This window comes from Haliaeetus leucocephalus, unplaced genomic scaffold (genome assembly GCF_000737465.1).
Source record: "Haliaeetus leucocephalus isolate CR32 unplaced genomic scaffold, Haliaeetus_leucocephalus-4.0 Scaffold2, whole genome shotgun sequence".
In the NCBI taxonomy this organism is placed as follows: Eukaryota; Metazoa; Chordata; class Aves; order Accipitriformes; family Accipitridae; genus Haliaeetus; species Haliaeetus leucocephalus.
Window position 1 is genome coordinate 11,282,456 of NW_010972438.1, and position 14,063 is coordinate 11,296,518.

At 44.1% G+C, this 14,063-nt stretch overlaps 1 protein-coding gene across 1 annotated transcript in view; it reads right to left on the reverse strand.

Annotated features, from left to right (window-relative positions):
• The window catches only part of PLXNB1 (plexin B1), a 55,821-nt gene that overhangs the window by 25,801 nt on the left and 15,957 nt on the right, over nucleotides 1-14,063 (reverse strand). The window contains exons 2-7 of the mRNA XM_010571491.1: nucleotides 11,047-12,190; nucleotides 6,330-6,512; nucleotides 5,777-5,905; nucleotides 3,916-4,016; nucleotides 3,079-3,211; nucleotides 2,204-2,360 (exon numbers count right to left, since the gene is read on the reverse strand). Coding sequence (XP_010569793.1) covers nucleotides 2,204-2,360; nucleotides 3,079-3,211; nucleotides 3,916-4,016; nucleotides 5,777-5,905; nucleotides 6,330-6,512; nucleotides 11,047-12,180 — 1,837 coding nt within the window. The 5' untranslated portion in view covers nucleotides 12,181-12,190. The remainder of the gene's footprint in view (nucleotides 1-2,203; nucleotides 2,361-3,078; nucleotides 3,212-3,915; nucleotides 4,017-5,776; nucleotides 5,906-6,329; nucleotides 6,513-11,046; nucleotides 12,191-14,063) is intronic.

Here is a 14,063-nt window from a genome sequence, read left to right on the forward strand (position 1 = left end):
GTACTAAACCAGCTAGTTAATCTTGTTCCAGACAAACGCTCCCAACACTGGAGTTGGGTATTAGTTCTCCAAATAATGGGAACATACTGCATGCTCTGCTCAACTGCAGGAGCTGCCATTTCTCCAAGACAGTTTGCTATAAAAATAAGTAACACGAAGCTTGTCCAGTGTTCCTCTCACAGAATTCAGACCTCCACTTGCAAGCAAGCTCTATTCACAACAAAACAATTAACATGTCTGGTGAAGGATCAGTCAAGCCTAAGCTGCATTCCTGATAGGATGACAAGTAAAGCAGTATGCTGGTAAAACAGCTGATGATGAGGTGTGTATGAAAACCTACGATTAGGAGAAAATAAGGCTACCATATGCAGCTGGAGGCAGGAGTCACTGCAGTACTGTCAACTCCCATCACTGTCATAAAGGTGATTGCATTTCACAGTGGTGGAAGGGCTAACACCTCCCAAGATTTCAGGGTTATGACACCATATTTATAAATATTTCTTTCTCCAAAAAGACCATTATTTCCCATGACTGCCAATACTGTTCAACAGTACAGAAGATGAGGTCGTGCACTTGCAAATTGAGAGCAAGAGTTTCTGCTATCAACTTGGAGCTCAACAGCTTAAAGTGACTGATGAGCTGGTATGCAACCTTTAAAAGAAAGCTGAAAAAAGCCAAATATTTTAGTGAGCTGGGAAAAGTATTACAATTAGGAATAGAAAAGTGCCAGTATCTAAGGCGCTGATAAGACCTCATTTAGAAAACAGTGTACAATTCTGGTTACCAGCTTCAAATTCATCTTAGCAGAGCACAGAAGCCGTGCAATGAAGGGCTAGCAATACAGTGAAGGAGAGAGGAATTCCGAGTAACAAAAGAAGACGAAGTTGGCGCACAGTTAACACGGCAAAACTCGGTGCTAAGAATGCCTGGCCATAGTTCATTGGGTGGGAGAAGAGCTGTGGAAGCAAAAGGACAACACAAATAGATCAAACGGACACAAACCATCCATGAGCACGTTTAGGCTAGAAAACAGAAGCAACTTGTTAAGTCTCAGAGATGCAATATGAAAGTCACATAGATAAAGCATCTATGGAGCGTCGAAATAAAAGCAAGACTGACTTACAAAGGAGTCAGTAAGAATATCTGAAGCCTGGAATAATAGGAACTAGACTGTGGCTTTATCTACATGGATTTTTCACAACTGTGCTTAAATTCAGGCTCACATTTGCAGAACTAAATAGAGAAGCCAGTTCTGGCCAGTCAGCAGCAGCAGCGCATGAACCTCTTTCCCTCTATGCGTGACCTGGTTGATTTGTTCCAGACTAAAGTAATGTGAAAGCCAGATATAATAATATTGTAAATAAAACTAAAAATGAAGGAGTTTGAGATTGAATGAGTGTGTTAGCTGGGTTCTGCTGTCATGTTATGTCCATGGAGATTGCTTCAGTCCTATTAGCCAGCTGCATACTTGCATGGAAAATCTGTTTAGTCATTTAGGTGAATCGTGTGGAATGCTTCCCAACCGGCACCTGCCTTTTACTTCAGATGAACAAGCTCTTTGAAGACATCAGCTCATCAGAGCTCACACTGACAGGCTGGGTAAAATCCAAGGCAAAGACTATAAACTGAGAACTTTCCAGGTTCTTTAGAGTGGCCAATTAGCAATATTCAGCCGGTTATTGTTCACAGTAATAGAAGGCTGACCATGTATTTTCTGAGGTTATGCCGCACTGCGGATTCATTTCTAACTTTAAGGACTGTGGGTTCTTCTTGCCTTTCCTTACATGTACTTCCTTCTCCCACTACTACATGGATTTTGAGAAGATTTACATTTTGATTTAAATAATAAAGCAGTATTTAAGAGAGTTCTCTCTCCAGATTTATGACAAAGCTGCCAAACCAGTCACCACTCTAGACTGCACTTCATATCATGTTTAGATTTGCATACAACCCTTCAAGCAGGATCTCCTTTCCAACTACCAGAATCTGGCATTGGAATTTGGCAACAGCCCAAAATAGCACAGGATGTGTGTGACAAACAAGTAGAAAGCAAACAGATATTATGACAGAATGAAATGAACACCTGCTGACAGACCACATACATTCATGGCTGTTAATTCTGGCAACGTGACGGACCTACAACATACTTTCTCCCAACAATGTTATCAGAGCTATCATGCTGCATTTAAAGCATTTCACTGACCTGCTCCTGTTGGCAAAGCTGGTGCTTGGCTGGGATCTGGAGAAGGACACATGATTCCTGACTCTGTCAGAACTGCTGGGCTTTCATAATCTTCAAAGTAACATGAGTAAAATTCTTCCTCACGCAGAGGAGGTAAGTCCAAGATAGCCAGGAATATCTACCAATTCAATAATATCCAGTAAATAATTTGCCCTCTAACACATTCTTCTTCATGTCATCTGATTTTCTAGTTCTATTTTCTCAAAGCAAGAGCCCCATAAAGTAGTTATCTACCTATACACCTATTATTGCTATAATGCCTCCTAGGACTGAGTGTTCCATTCATCATCTCTTACCATTCCCAGACTGAACTTGGCATCTACCAAGCAATTAGTAACTTCCCCTTTTGCCCAAGTCTCTAGCAAAAGACAGGTTCTTGCCATCTCCTGACACGACAGACTTCAAAACACTACAGAACCTTCTTAGCTTTTCTGCCAGCTCTAAGATGCCAGACTGAAGCCATAATTTTGGGTAACTCCTTTCAGATCTTCCTGACAGCAAGTGTAGAAACACTGTGAAGCCACAGACACAGGCACTTTATAGATACCAAGCCAAGGAGGGACCCCACCCAAGCAGCCATCAAATATTCCAGAATACCCAGTAATTCTTAGCAGGCAGGGACATTTAGTTTTACGGGGGAAAAAAAAAACCCCAAACAATTAAATTGGCTGGTAGACCCAAGCTGTTAAGTCTCTTATGTGAGGCAGACAACATTGTGCTTGAAGGCTCAGTGATTCAGTACCCCACTGAAAGCAACAGGAAGACTTGTGACTCCTCAGAGTTTGCAGAGGACTTTCTACATGCTTGAGCATCATCAGAGGATTGTCACCACTCACATTTCTCTTTTCCTCTCTGCTGATATTGGCTGGAGTTAGTGAGTGAACAGACAGACACTGCTGTGTAGAGTTAAAGCTCCAGAGCCACTGCTCACTCAACCTGGACCGCAAGCACTCAGAGCGACGGCTGCACCTGCAGGAAAGAGCAAGAAGCCGTATGAGAGATCTGTGCAGCCCTAGCAGGACATGTTCGGCTTCCAAGCTGACACTGGCTGTCTGAAGCCTTGCTAGGGTCTTGGGGAAGCTGCTACACAAGCTATGGAAGTCCCAGCTTCCCACCACCTTCAATAATACAATGAAGTGTTGCCAAAATATAGATGGGTAGGCACTTTTTGAGCTTCAAGGGTCGTAAACTAGTTCTTACAGCATTCTACAGGGAGACAGAGCCAGCAAGCAGACAGACACACCAGAATAAACCATGTCTCATTAAGCAACATCAATAGGGGAGCAAGTGAAAAAGAGTGCTAAATAAAAGACTGTTAAATAAGAGAGTGACACCAGAAGAGATAAAATGGTTTCTCTACATTTGAAATGAGGCAGTTTGAGCTGCAGTCAGACTAAAACCAGGCTGAAATCCACTGGACAGGAGCATCATGAGTGGTGACCAAAGACCCACAAAGCAATGGAAAGATACCCTTGTGTGCAACAGTGACTGCTGGCAGTGTTTTAGGGAGGCAGACAGAGGAATGGTAAATTAGACTGAATCCCATAAAGAATATCCCATAAAGGAACTAAAACTAAATTCAGACACACAGACATAAGGGAGACAGTAAGTGGAGACAATCCCTAAGCACTATCCCTCCAAAATCCTTGCAGGTGAACTGGGATCTATCTTACCGTCCCTGAAGGACACACCAGCCACAGTAAGGATCTTTCAATGCCAGACAGGATTCACAGTCCAAGTGCAGGGAACATTCCAGTATGGGAACCTTCACCACCTGTCAGAGAAAGACATCAGTGTAAAAGCAGCGCACACAACACAGGCTCCAGGTCTATGGCTTCTTCTGCCTAACTAGCAAGTTCCATCATCTACATGCTCACTGAAGCAACTTCTTAATCCCCAATATTGCATAAAGAAAAAAGGAACAAGTTTCCAGAGCCCATGTGAATGGCCATTTCACATATTGGTGAAGGACATGTAAATATCAGGCTGTACAGATGTACTGAGGCAAGCAAAGTATATTGCTATTAACAGGTTATCTATGACACTTTTTGCAAGAAGGAGACTTTATTTAGTGATAAAACTGTATTTGAACAAAATGGATCAAAGAATAGCAGACTAAATACCATTTGCTCTTGTGCTTTTCTGGACTCTGTCATGGGAGATAATCTCTCTTGACATATAGGTGACTGAAGCTGAAGACAGCAGCTCCAGCTGAGGCCTCTGAATGCATCTGCACCATTGCCCAGCTCTACCTGGAAAAACTATCATTTTGACTGAAAGTAGACCAAGAAGCTTTGATCAATGTGGACAAAAACCTTTTGCCATCTGGGTAAGTTTTACTTGCAAGACACTTCTGCTTTAATTTACCATCCTTGCTGATTTCAGCCTCTTGCCCTCTCTTTAATCTGCTACTACACTGTCACTTACTTTAAAATACCAACTTCTAATCCCCAACCTATTACTTTTGCTAAGTACATTTTTTAATTGAGAGAACAATTACTGTTAAGGATATATTTCACATTTCCCTAATCTTCCACTTACAGATTTCAACTCCTCCTTTTGAGTATCTGAAAGTGCACTGGGGGGGGTGTGAAGGGAAACAGTGATTTTCTGGCATGCTCTCATTTTTTGTTTGTTCTTTCCTTCAGAGTAACTCAAGAGCCGCTTTTTCCTTTGCTAGGAAAATTCTTTTCTTTCCAGCTCAAGGAGCTGATATGAGCGGTGTTGTACAAAACCTCTTAAAGTATCCATAGTTCGATTTCCTACTCAGCAGACACCAACATCCCAAGAGCCTGAGGCATCGCAGTGCCTCCTCCAACTGCCACTGGGCACAAACAGAATTACAGAAAGCAAAAGAAGAGGGAAAGGTGCCTCATGTGCTTCCTTATACAGCTTGATTTCGTCTGCAAGACTGTTATTATATACCTAGTCAGAGCACAACTCTGCTATCTAAAGATATTTACCACACATTTCTGCTTTTTGTAGGTTACATGCCTACAGAACAGCTTAATCTTTCAACTGATTAAAAACAGAAGTGTCACAGTTTTAATTACACAAAACTTCCCGTTTCTCTTTTTAATCTTTTGGAAAACCAAGACAGATCACATTACTTGTGAACCCTGAAGGCTCACATTCTTCTGCTCAGATAGAGATGCAAACTGTTGTCCAAACAGTTCCTGCTCAACACAGAGGAACCCAGGAATTTGCAGTCTCTTGCTTGTCTTCATGCCAATAGAGGAGCCTTTTATAACCTGCAGTTCACATTCCTCCATCACTGCTGATACAGTCTGACTGACTTAAGGAAATGTACACACAAACAGGCCACAGTTTAGGGTAACAAGACTTCTCCCATGCTTCCTCCAGCTTTTGCAAAAGGCCAGTCCCCAACTCTGTAAGCCAGACTGGCACACAGCTGCTGCCCAGCACAGGCTTAGCTATGCACACTGTTTCTCTGCCTCCCCTACTCCCATCAGTAGCTTGTCTGGACCTCAAATGCTTTCAGCTCTTCTGTGGAAGGGATTTTATTGCTCTTACCATTGACTGAGTCATGACAAAGAGGTGCTCCTGCAACTGGTCAAACAGCAGGTCTCCACTCACCATGCTATTTAACTGGATAGCTAAAGACGCGTATATATGTGCATCTCCCATTGCTCCTAAGTACACCTGCAAGAAAGTCACAGTTATATGCAGGCTAAGTATCACAGCAGGAGTTGGGGGTACCTATCCTACATCAGGAACAAGTTGGAACCACTGCTGTGTGTGAGGATTTCAACCCCCCACCAAAATCTCAATGCAGTGAGTTCAGCCACATGAAGCACATGCCTAGCAATACCAGTGGAAGCCACGTAGGATGAACCAGCCCTGATGCTGGCTGAGTGCAGATGTAACCAAAGGCAACATGACCACTGTTTGAGGCATTCACATTCTCAACAGTCAGTACAGTGTGAGAAGAGACTATCTGATAGTAATGATCTTTAGTAGGACTGACTTCCCAAGGGACAAGAGAAATTGCCTTTTTTTTCCGCTTGCACCTGAGCATCCCTGATGAGTTTTATCCTCTTTGCTTCCTGTTGCATCCAGATCATACCTTGTGCAGTCTCCCTCTGCTGTCTCCCAGAAAAGCAATGGTGTGGCCATCTTCCACATTCACTGCCACAGCTGTCAGACGGGCCTCTGTTTTCTCCAGGAGGGGGGCTGCTTCCAATGGTACCCGGCTGGCCATGGGGCTGGGAGTGTGGTCAGAGCCACAGGGATATGCATACAGGGTGTCCTTTTTTGGGGGGGGAAAAAACAAGGAAAAAAAAAAAAAAAAAAAAAAAAAAAAAGAGGATACAAGGAACATTAGCACCTTTAACACTTCCCACCATCCCCTTCCACCCCAATTCCTTAAACAAGTGCACCAGCAGTGAATTCAGCTTTGAACCCCTCTAAGCTTTTTCACTGAGAGTAAAAAATATAGCTTTTAATAATTAATTTAGGTATGCTGGCTGTTTGTACCCTCACAGAATCCTGCAGACATTTCAGCAAGTCCATTCAGCATCAGTAATGAAGTGCATCGAAACTCCAATAAACTCTTAAGTTCTCCAAAAAACTTTACTGGCTACACAGTGCCATGATACAGTTTTGGGGAAGATTCATCGTATCTTTCAAAGCAAAACCAAAAAGATGAGAATTCCTGCTTCCAGTGCAAAACCACCTCATCACAAGAATCACCACCAACAATTAGCATGGTTTTATCACCTACAAATTCTAAGCCTGAAGTAGAATCCCAAAGCAGCAGGACATACATAAACACAGGGTGGAGCACAACCTGCTCCAAAGTGCTTACTAACTAGACACAGAAACTGTAGAGACTAGAGACCCACAAAAAGTCAAAACAAGTCATCTCTGCATACTGCTTCAATCCTTCTGCATCTTGTGAGCTTTCTGAAAATTAACTCCAGAGCACTGTGCAAAAACCAGTCATCCTTCTGTTCCAGTTAGATCCCTCCCAGTCCCACTAAACTTTCACTTACTGAATTCTAAAGCAGAGAGAATGAAAGCTGTCAACTTATTTACTATTTTTATGTGTAGAGAGAAGATAATTCCATTACAATTCATCTTTTTCCTAAGTAACAAACTCAGTCTTGTCTAGGATAGATCCTCTGTTGCTTTGTATCTTTCTTGACACCCTGTTCTGCGTCCACTTTAATTTTACAGTATCCTTTTGGAAACTGAATACAGGGTTGTTCACCCAACCAATTACTATTAAAAACACCATTTTTAAATCGATCAGTGGCTTGTCTTCAAATAATGTGGCTTGTGCAAACTAATGATTTTCATCATGAAACGCCTCATGGATAACAATTTCACCCTCCTCTCCAGCCCCTTACTAATTACTCTTACAAAGCTGCGTGTGGAGCAGAGGCATTAACTGCGCAGTCCACACTGACTCCAGCTCCCTCTCTTGCCTCGGGCAATGTGGTTGAATTTAGACTCCTTGTGAGCAGAGTTACATATTCCTTCTGTCTGATGTCTGTGGCTTTGCATTTGGCAGCACTGAGCTGCACGGTACCATCCGGCACCAGGCAATGGAGCTGCCCCCACCGGAGGTCAGCGATAACGGCACAACGTGGCATTCTTGAGGCATCTGCTCATCACCTCCCACCGACCCCACAGAAAACTTGACCTTTTTTCCCCCCCTCTCCTCCCATTTCTCTGTTGTTTTTTTGTTGGTTTGTTTGTTCGTTTGTTTGTGGTTTTTAATACTTGACTGCTTCCTGGAGAAACTAAAAATGACCAGGAGCTTTTGACAAAGTCTATGGAAATCCCACAATAAAATACATTTAACCTGCTGACCTCTATTCACTTCTCAAATATATTGCTATCTTAGCAGGGAAGCAAGGCTTGACACAGAGGTTCCATGTAAGAAACCATGCCAGTTAGACTAGCACTACTTTCATTCTGATGCTTTATTGTTTTCCTTTCAAATACTAATTCAACTGATTTTCTACACACTAAGCATAAGTCTCTGACTTAAAGCCTCAGAGGAGGTTACAACTTCTAATGATTGTTAGTTTTTACCATCCTGTAAGCTATCATTCATTTTTAGTGACAGATATTTTTCTTACCAGCTCTGTCATTTGATTCTTAAGCTTCTTCCAACCACCTTGTTGTAACTTAAAGATTTCTATTTCTCCAGTTGTCCAGTTCCTATAAGACTTATTAGGAAGTGGGCCACAGCCAAATTTCCATATTCAAAAGCATCAACTGTTTATTTTGAATGGGATTGTAGCCATCTTTTGCAACCTTTGTATCAATTCAGACAAAAGTTGGAGCCTAACAACCTCACCACTGAGGCTGATTTTTCAAAATTTGCTTTAAAAAAAATACCTACAAGTCAGAAATAGTTATATCCCAGTTGTGTTTAGCACTGCTGTTGCCTATATGTCATGCCAAGGGCAAGTCACTTCACACACAACGTTTATCTACCATAAACAACGTGACCTGTGCAAGCTCTCCCAGCACTGGCACAGCCTGCCTGTGGCCTTGCAGGGACTGTCTGCAGCACAGCTAATGACAGTCAACAGCTGAAACTTGTTCCATTCTACAGGATTAAGACCATGATACCTGTATAAAGTGCTAATATAAATTCACATAGAAGCTGTTTGAATTGTTTTCAGTGAATAACATCTTGACAATGTAGTTGAAAATACATTTCAGGGATCATCCAGTGTCCTACTGCAATGCAGCAAGTTTGGATGAAGCTGCTGCCAGGAATTCTGGTGTGCACTTCCTACATTGCACGGGTGGGCAACAACAACAGGACAAATCTATATCTGTGCATAAAGAGGACTGAAAGCTCAGTGCAAAAGGACAAGTTACATACCTTGAAAACTACACCCACAGAAGATATGCAGCCTTCCCAAGCCTTGCAGAAACACATTTCACACTTCCAATTATCAAGTCACTAATGGCATCTATGTAGTTTCCTGCATCTGAGGACTAATGGATCCCCAGCTAACTGAACAAATTCACTGGTTCTGAAATTCTTATCAAAGCAAGCATTTTTTTTTCCAGTTGAAAAGATTGTATTGAACTGTAAAACTTAATCTTAGCCTCTCCTGATGGGCTAAAAATTGGAGGCAGTGCTAACTAGGGAAAAGGGCATACCTTGTACACAGGCTGGTTTGGAGGCAGAAAAACGTGAAATTAATTAGCATTATTCTTACATATGGCACAAGCTGCTGCCATTGAAACCGAGTTAAAACTGTTCCTGCATAAAACGTTCATTGACAGCCACTTCCACTCAGCACTGAATGGAGCAGGCTGGAGCTGGCACAGACCCTTATATGTTGTTAGATACAATCTTAATGACAACCGCTACCATGTACTGAATGGTGAAGGATAAAGTTTGTTAGGACATTTACATATCATTGGACACACTTGTTAATAAGATGCCATATTTTAGTGAGCCCACTAGCACCAAACTGTGCAGCTGGGATCCTGGGATCTTGCACCAGGAATCACACAGCAGAGACCGGCCTTTTTCTCCCACCCTGTGCACCCACTTCACAGGATCAAGTGGTACAGGCAGACTCTACATCATTTTGCATGAAGGATTTTTCTAAAGTACTCACACCAGTTTGACATTTAAGTCCCTCAAGGTGCCCTAAAAATCACCTGTGACAATTCCTGCTATGCGGCCCAGCAAAGCACACATGGGGTATTGCTGAGAAATACAGTGAAAGCAGCACACCAAGCTGGGCAGTCTCTTGCTTCCCAACTCTTACATACTGCTCTTGACCCTACGTTTGTCCTGCTCCAAGTCTGCTCTTTACCATTCCCTTGTCCCTCAAGTATTCCACAGTCAGCTTTAGCTACTGAAAGGAAAACCATAATTTTAAAACTGGTTTTGGACCACACATCCACCAAACTCAGCAACTTCCAAAGCTCTGTGGTACCACTTTGCTCTTTGTAGCACAAGGCTGGGAAGAGGCAATTATATGGACAGCCTGGTCTGTAGAAGGAAGACACAAGATAACATGCTGTTCTGCTAAGGACTAGCAACGCCCTCGGTGAAAACAGGCTACTCACAACCACAGAGCCTCATGCCAGGACACTGCTTCCAGCACCACCCCAGGAAAACGCTGCTGCTCTGTGTTTGTGTCACTGTCCCCAGTGTCACAGCACCAGCCAGCGTGGCTGACAGACTGCAAAGATTCAGGGTCACAGCCACTTCAGTTCACATTTTTATCCTGCAACATCCCATCATGCCTTTGCCATAGAATTTCAAGAAGGATTATCACCTCTTATAGCTCTGGAGACAAAGAACCACCAGGTCAGGAGAAGATCTTCCATGGGCACAAAATTTTGAAGGACTAATAGGAAATCAGGATTTTGTTGACACTTGGTTTTGGTTATGTTCTTTTTTGTTCCTGGGTGCCCATGCAGGAAGTTGTTGTGAAGTGCACCTCACCGTAAGCAACAGGGACCCAGCACACCATTTAAACAGGTCTCATGGCCAGGTCACACCAGATACTCTCCCCATTGCCACACACAGTCCCTCTCCCTCCACCCCACATGGGCAGGTTTCCTTGCAGAGAGCTGCAGCAGAAATGAGATCGACTGTACTTAAACAGGACACAACAGTTCTTGCATGGCATTGCTGCAGTAGCAAAGAAACAGCCTGAGCCCAGAGGCTTTTAACCCAAGCAGACTTCAACATCCATCTGTGGGAAATGGCCTGACTTCAGGAACACGAAGCAACACAAGAACATGTTGCAGACTATTCTTTAGCCTAGCAAAGGTGCAAAGTCACTTACCGCTGGCAGCTGGACACAGTTGGAACTGACATCGTATTCAATATATGCCACTTCTGCCCCTTCTTCTGACTTCCCGTCTCTCATGTAGCAAACATCCCTAGTCCAGTTGGTCAGGCGATCCACCTCTTCCATTGCATAGACACAGAGTGCAGACTCCTCGCTCAGCTTGCCAGAAGAAGCCTGCCAGGCAGAGAAGGCAGCAAACAGCACTTCTCCCTTGGTGTCCAGCTGCCCCTGGGCCAGGCCTTTTCCTGGCCGGGTGACATAGGCTGCTTGCAGGAGGCTGTACGTATTGGCTTTGCTCTGGCAGAGCAGAGGTAACTCCACATACGAGTAATAATGAGAGTCATCCAGGCAGATTCGTGAAATGTAGGTCTTGTACTCACGTGACTGAGACTTGAGGTCCCGACGGTAGAATAAGAAATAGACACTTGAGCGATAAGTGAAGGATTTAATGAAATGATGGTTGTACTCAGAGAGCCGGCCCACAGCTAGTTTTGCTGTTTCTTCATAGGAGAAAATGGAGTGAGAGTCTGTTGCTTGAACATCCCCTCCGTGGGCCCTCAGATTTCGGGTAGTGATGGGAGGAATCCCTCCTCCCACTCCTCGGCTAGTGTACCCTCGTCCGACAAACAGCAAGGGGACCTCATCCTTTGAGTAAGCTATGAGTCCCACAGTGGTGATATTGGGATCATTAGCAGCAACGTACTGAGTGTCACCAGGGCTCTCTGGTCGGAAGAGGACATGGTCAATGGATGTGAGGCTCCTCTTCTCACAGATTCCCTGGTGCACACTGCCACACACGATGAGCTCCTTCTGCACTGCGTTCACTAGCAGCAGCTTGTTGTGATTGTCGGTGTGGTGTGCCTGAGGGCACTCCAGCTTTGAGACAGGGGGGAGGCAATCTTTACTGTCCAGAACTGGTCCAGTTTGAACCACATTCTTCATCAGCAGGTCAGATGTCAGCTGAAAGAGAAAGTTGGTGGCCCCCAAGTAAATGGTCCCAGATTCCAAGTCCATAGACAGGTGGAGGAATTTTGTAGCGTTGCGCGAGAACGTGACATACTGCAGTCCCCGTGGAATCACTGCTCCCAAGAAACAGAGAACAGGAAGGAGGAACGTTCCCAGAGGCATGGTAAACACTCTGCAAGAGAGGACAAGCTGTTATAACTCCTCGTAAACCAGGAACGAAGATTAACACTCATCAAAATCCTTCAATAGCACTCTTATTACTAGAGGTAGGCAAAGAGGACAGGGATAACCACAGAAAGCAAAGAGCTAGACACAAAGAGCCAACACAGGACATTTGCAGAAACACCAATAGAAAGAGGCGTGCAGGAGTATCGGAGACTTCACTCAATCACCTCCACATCAAGATGACAAGCATAGCATATTCAGGAGAAGCTGGAATACTGCAAGCAATGTTCTTGGGGACTTTCCCAGGTACTGCTGGGTGGTACTGGGGAAAGTTTCACATGCCCAGGACTTGTACTAAATTTACTGAATGAACAGTCCAAAGCACAGATTCATCAATCCAGGGACATAACCTAAGGAGAAGAGTCTTATCTGTGCTGTGACAGAAGGTGTTTCAAGCATTGAAGTTGATCGCTATGCTTTTAACATCAGAAAAAGCCATGTTTAACCAGACTCCTGCACAACTCTTTCCTATGATGCTATATTGGAAGTTCTCCAGGACAGGACCACATTCCTACAGCAGCTGCACATCGCATACACTGTTAACAAGCAACACCACAGTAAGACAAACCTCTGTCCAAGACAAACACAACCTGCAGGACCATTGTTTATTTAAAACTGTAGCTGGGCTCCCATTGAGAGCAAACTAATAACCCCTTTGCTCTGTATTTGATCTAGATATCATAATTAATCCTTCTCTCTCTTATCACCTATGGCTATCAACAGCCTCTTTTGGGTCCAAGACTCTTCCACTAGTGCTTCAGAAGAAACCTTCCCATGCCATATCTGCCACTGAGCATCACCCACCCAAGCAGGACCTAGGTACCAGGATGAGGCCTCCAGAGAGTCAGTCATAGTGGCTCCCAGCCCTGCCAAGCCAGCCCTAGCAGGCCCCCATCTCCTTGGGCAGACACAGCACGTCCAGGCAAGGGGGAGACCATCTTGTCCTGCTCACTTGTTACTGCACTTTCTGGGGGACAAGTCTCTCGCTGGCACTCATCTCTCCACAGCAACTCTATCAGTACTGTAAAAGGCAATTTAAACATGTGTGCTCTGTGGACAATGCTCTGTTCCTTCACCATCCCATGCCTCAAAGTGCAGGCAAAGCCAGATGGGGTGGGTGTTAGACAGATCCAAGGAACCACCAGACCTGTTCTGTTCCTCTCCAGAGGATCTTTTGATCAACTCCTCTTGAAATCCACTGTGACCCACCCAAGCTATCCTGAACAGCATGGGGAATCTCACAGCATGGTAGAAACATGGTAATAAATACCTGCAACATTTAGATTAATGCTTTCTGGGCAGCAGCTGCAAGTACTCATAATTTACTATGAGTACCACCTTATTTGAACTGAGAAGTAGATGGTGATGCAGCTGTGAATCTACTCCCTTCCCTCCCTCTTGCAGACAAGGCATCCAAGCTACACACAGCTACACAGATGCCAAGCTGGGCCAGGGGCTCAACAGAGCTGATGGGTACAGTATCTCCTCCAGAACTGATCTGTAATACGCTGTGCTCATTTTGGCAACTCAGCTCCTCAGGGGTGATGTTAATTTTGTAGTTAAAGCTAAGAAAACTATCATCACTTCCCTCCTACAGCATCACCCCTCTAGGATTTTCTTGGTAAGCTCAAAGTGCTATTAGCCCAGACGTGCTTAGAGCACAGAGGTGGAAAAAGATCTGCAGCATTTCAAGAGAAGACTATTCCAGCATTTACTGCAGCACTTAACCAGTTTAGGTCACAAACTTCTCACCACACAGACTGCATCTTCCACTTGTTCTGTACAGCACCCAGCGTGCAGAAAACACAGTAACAATGGCG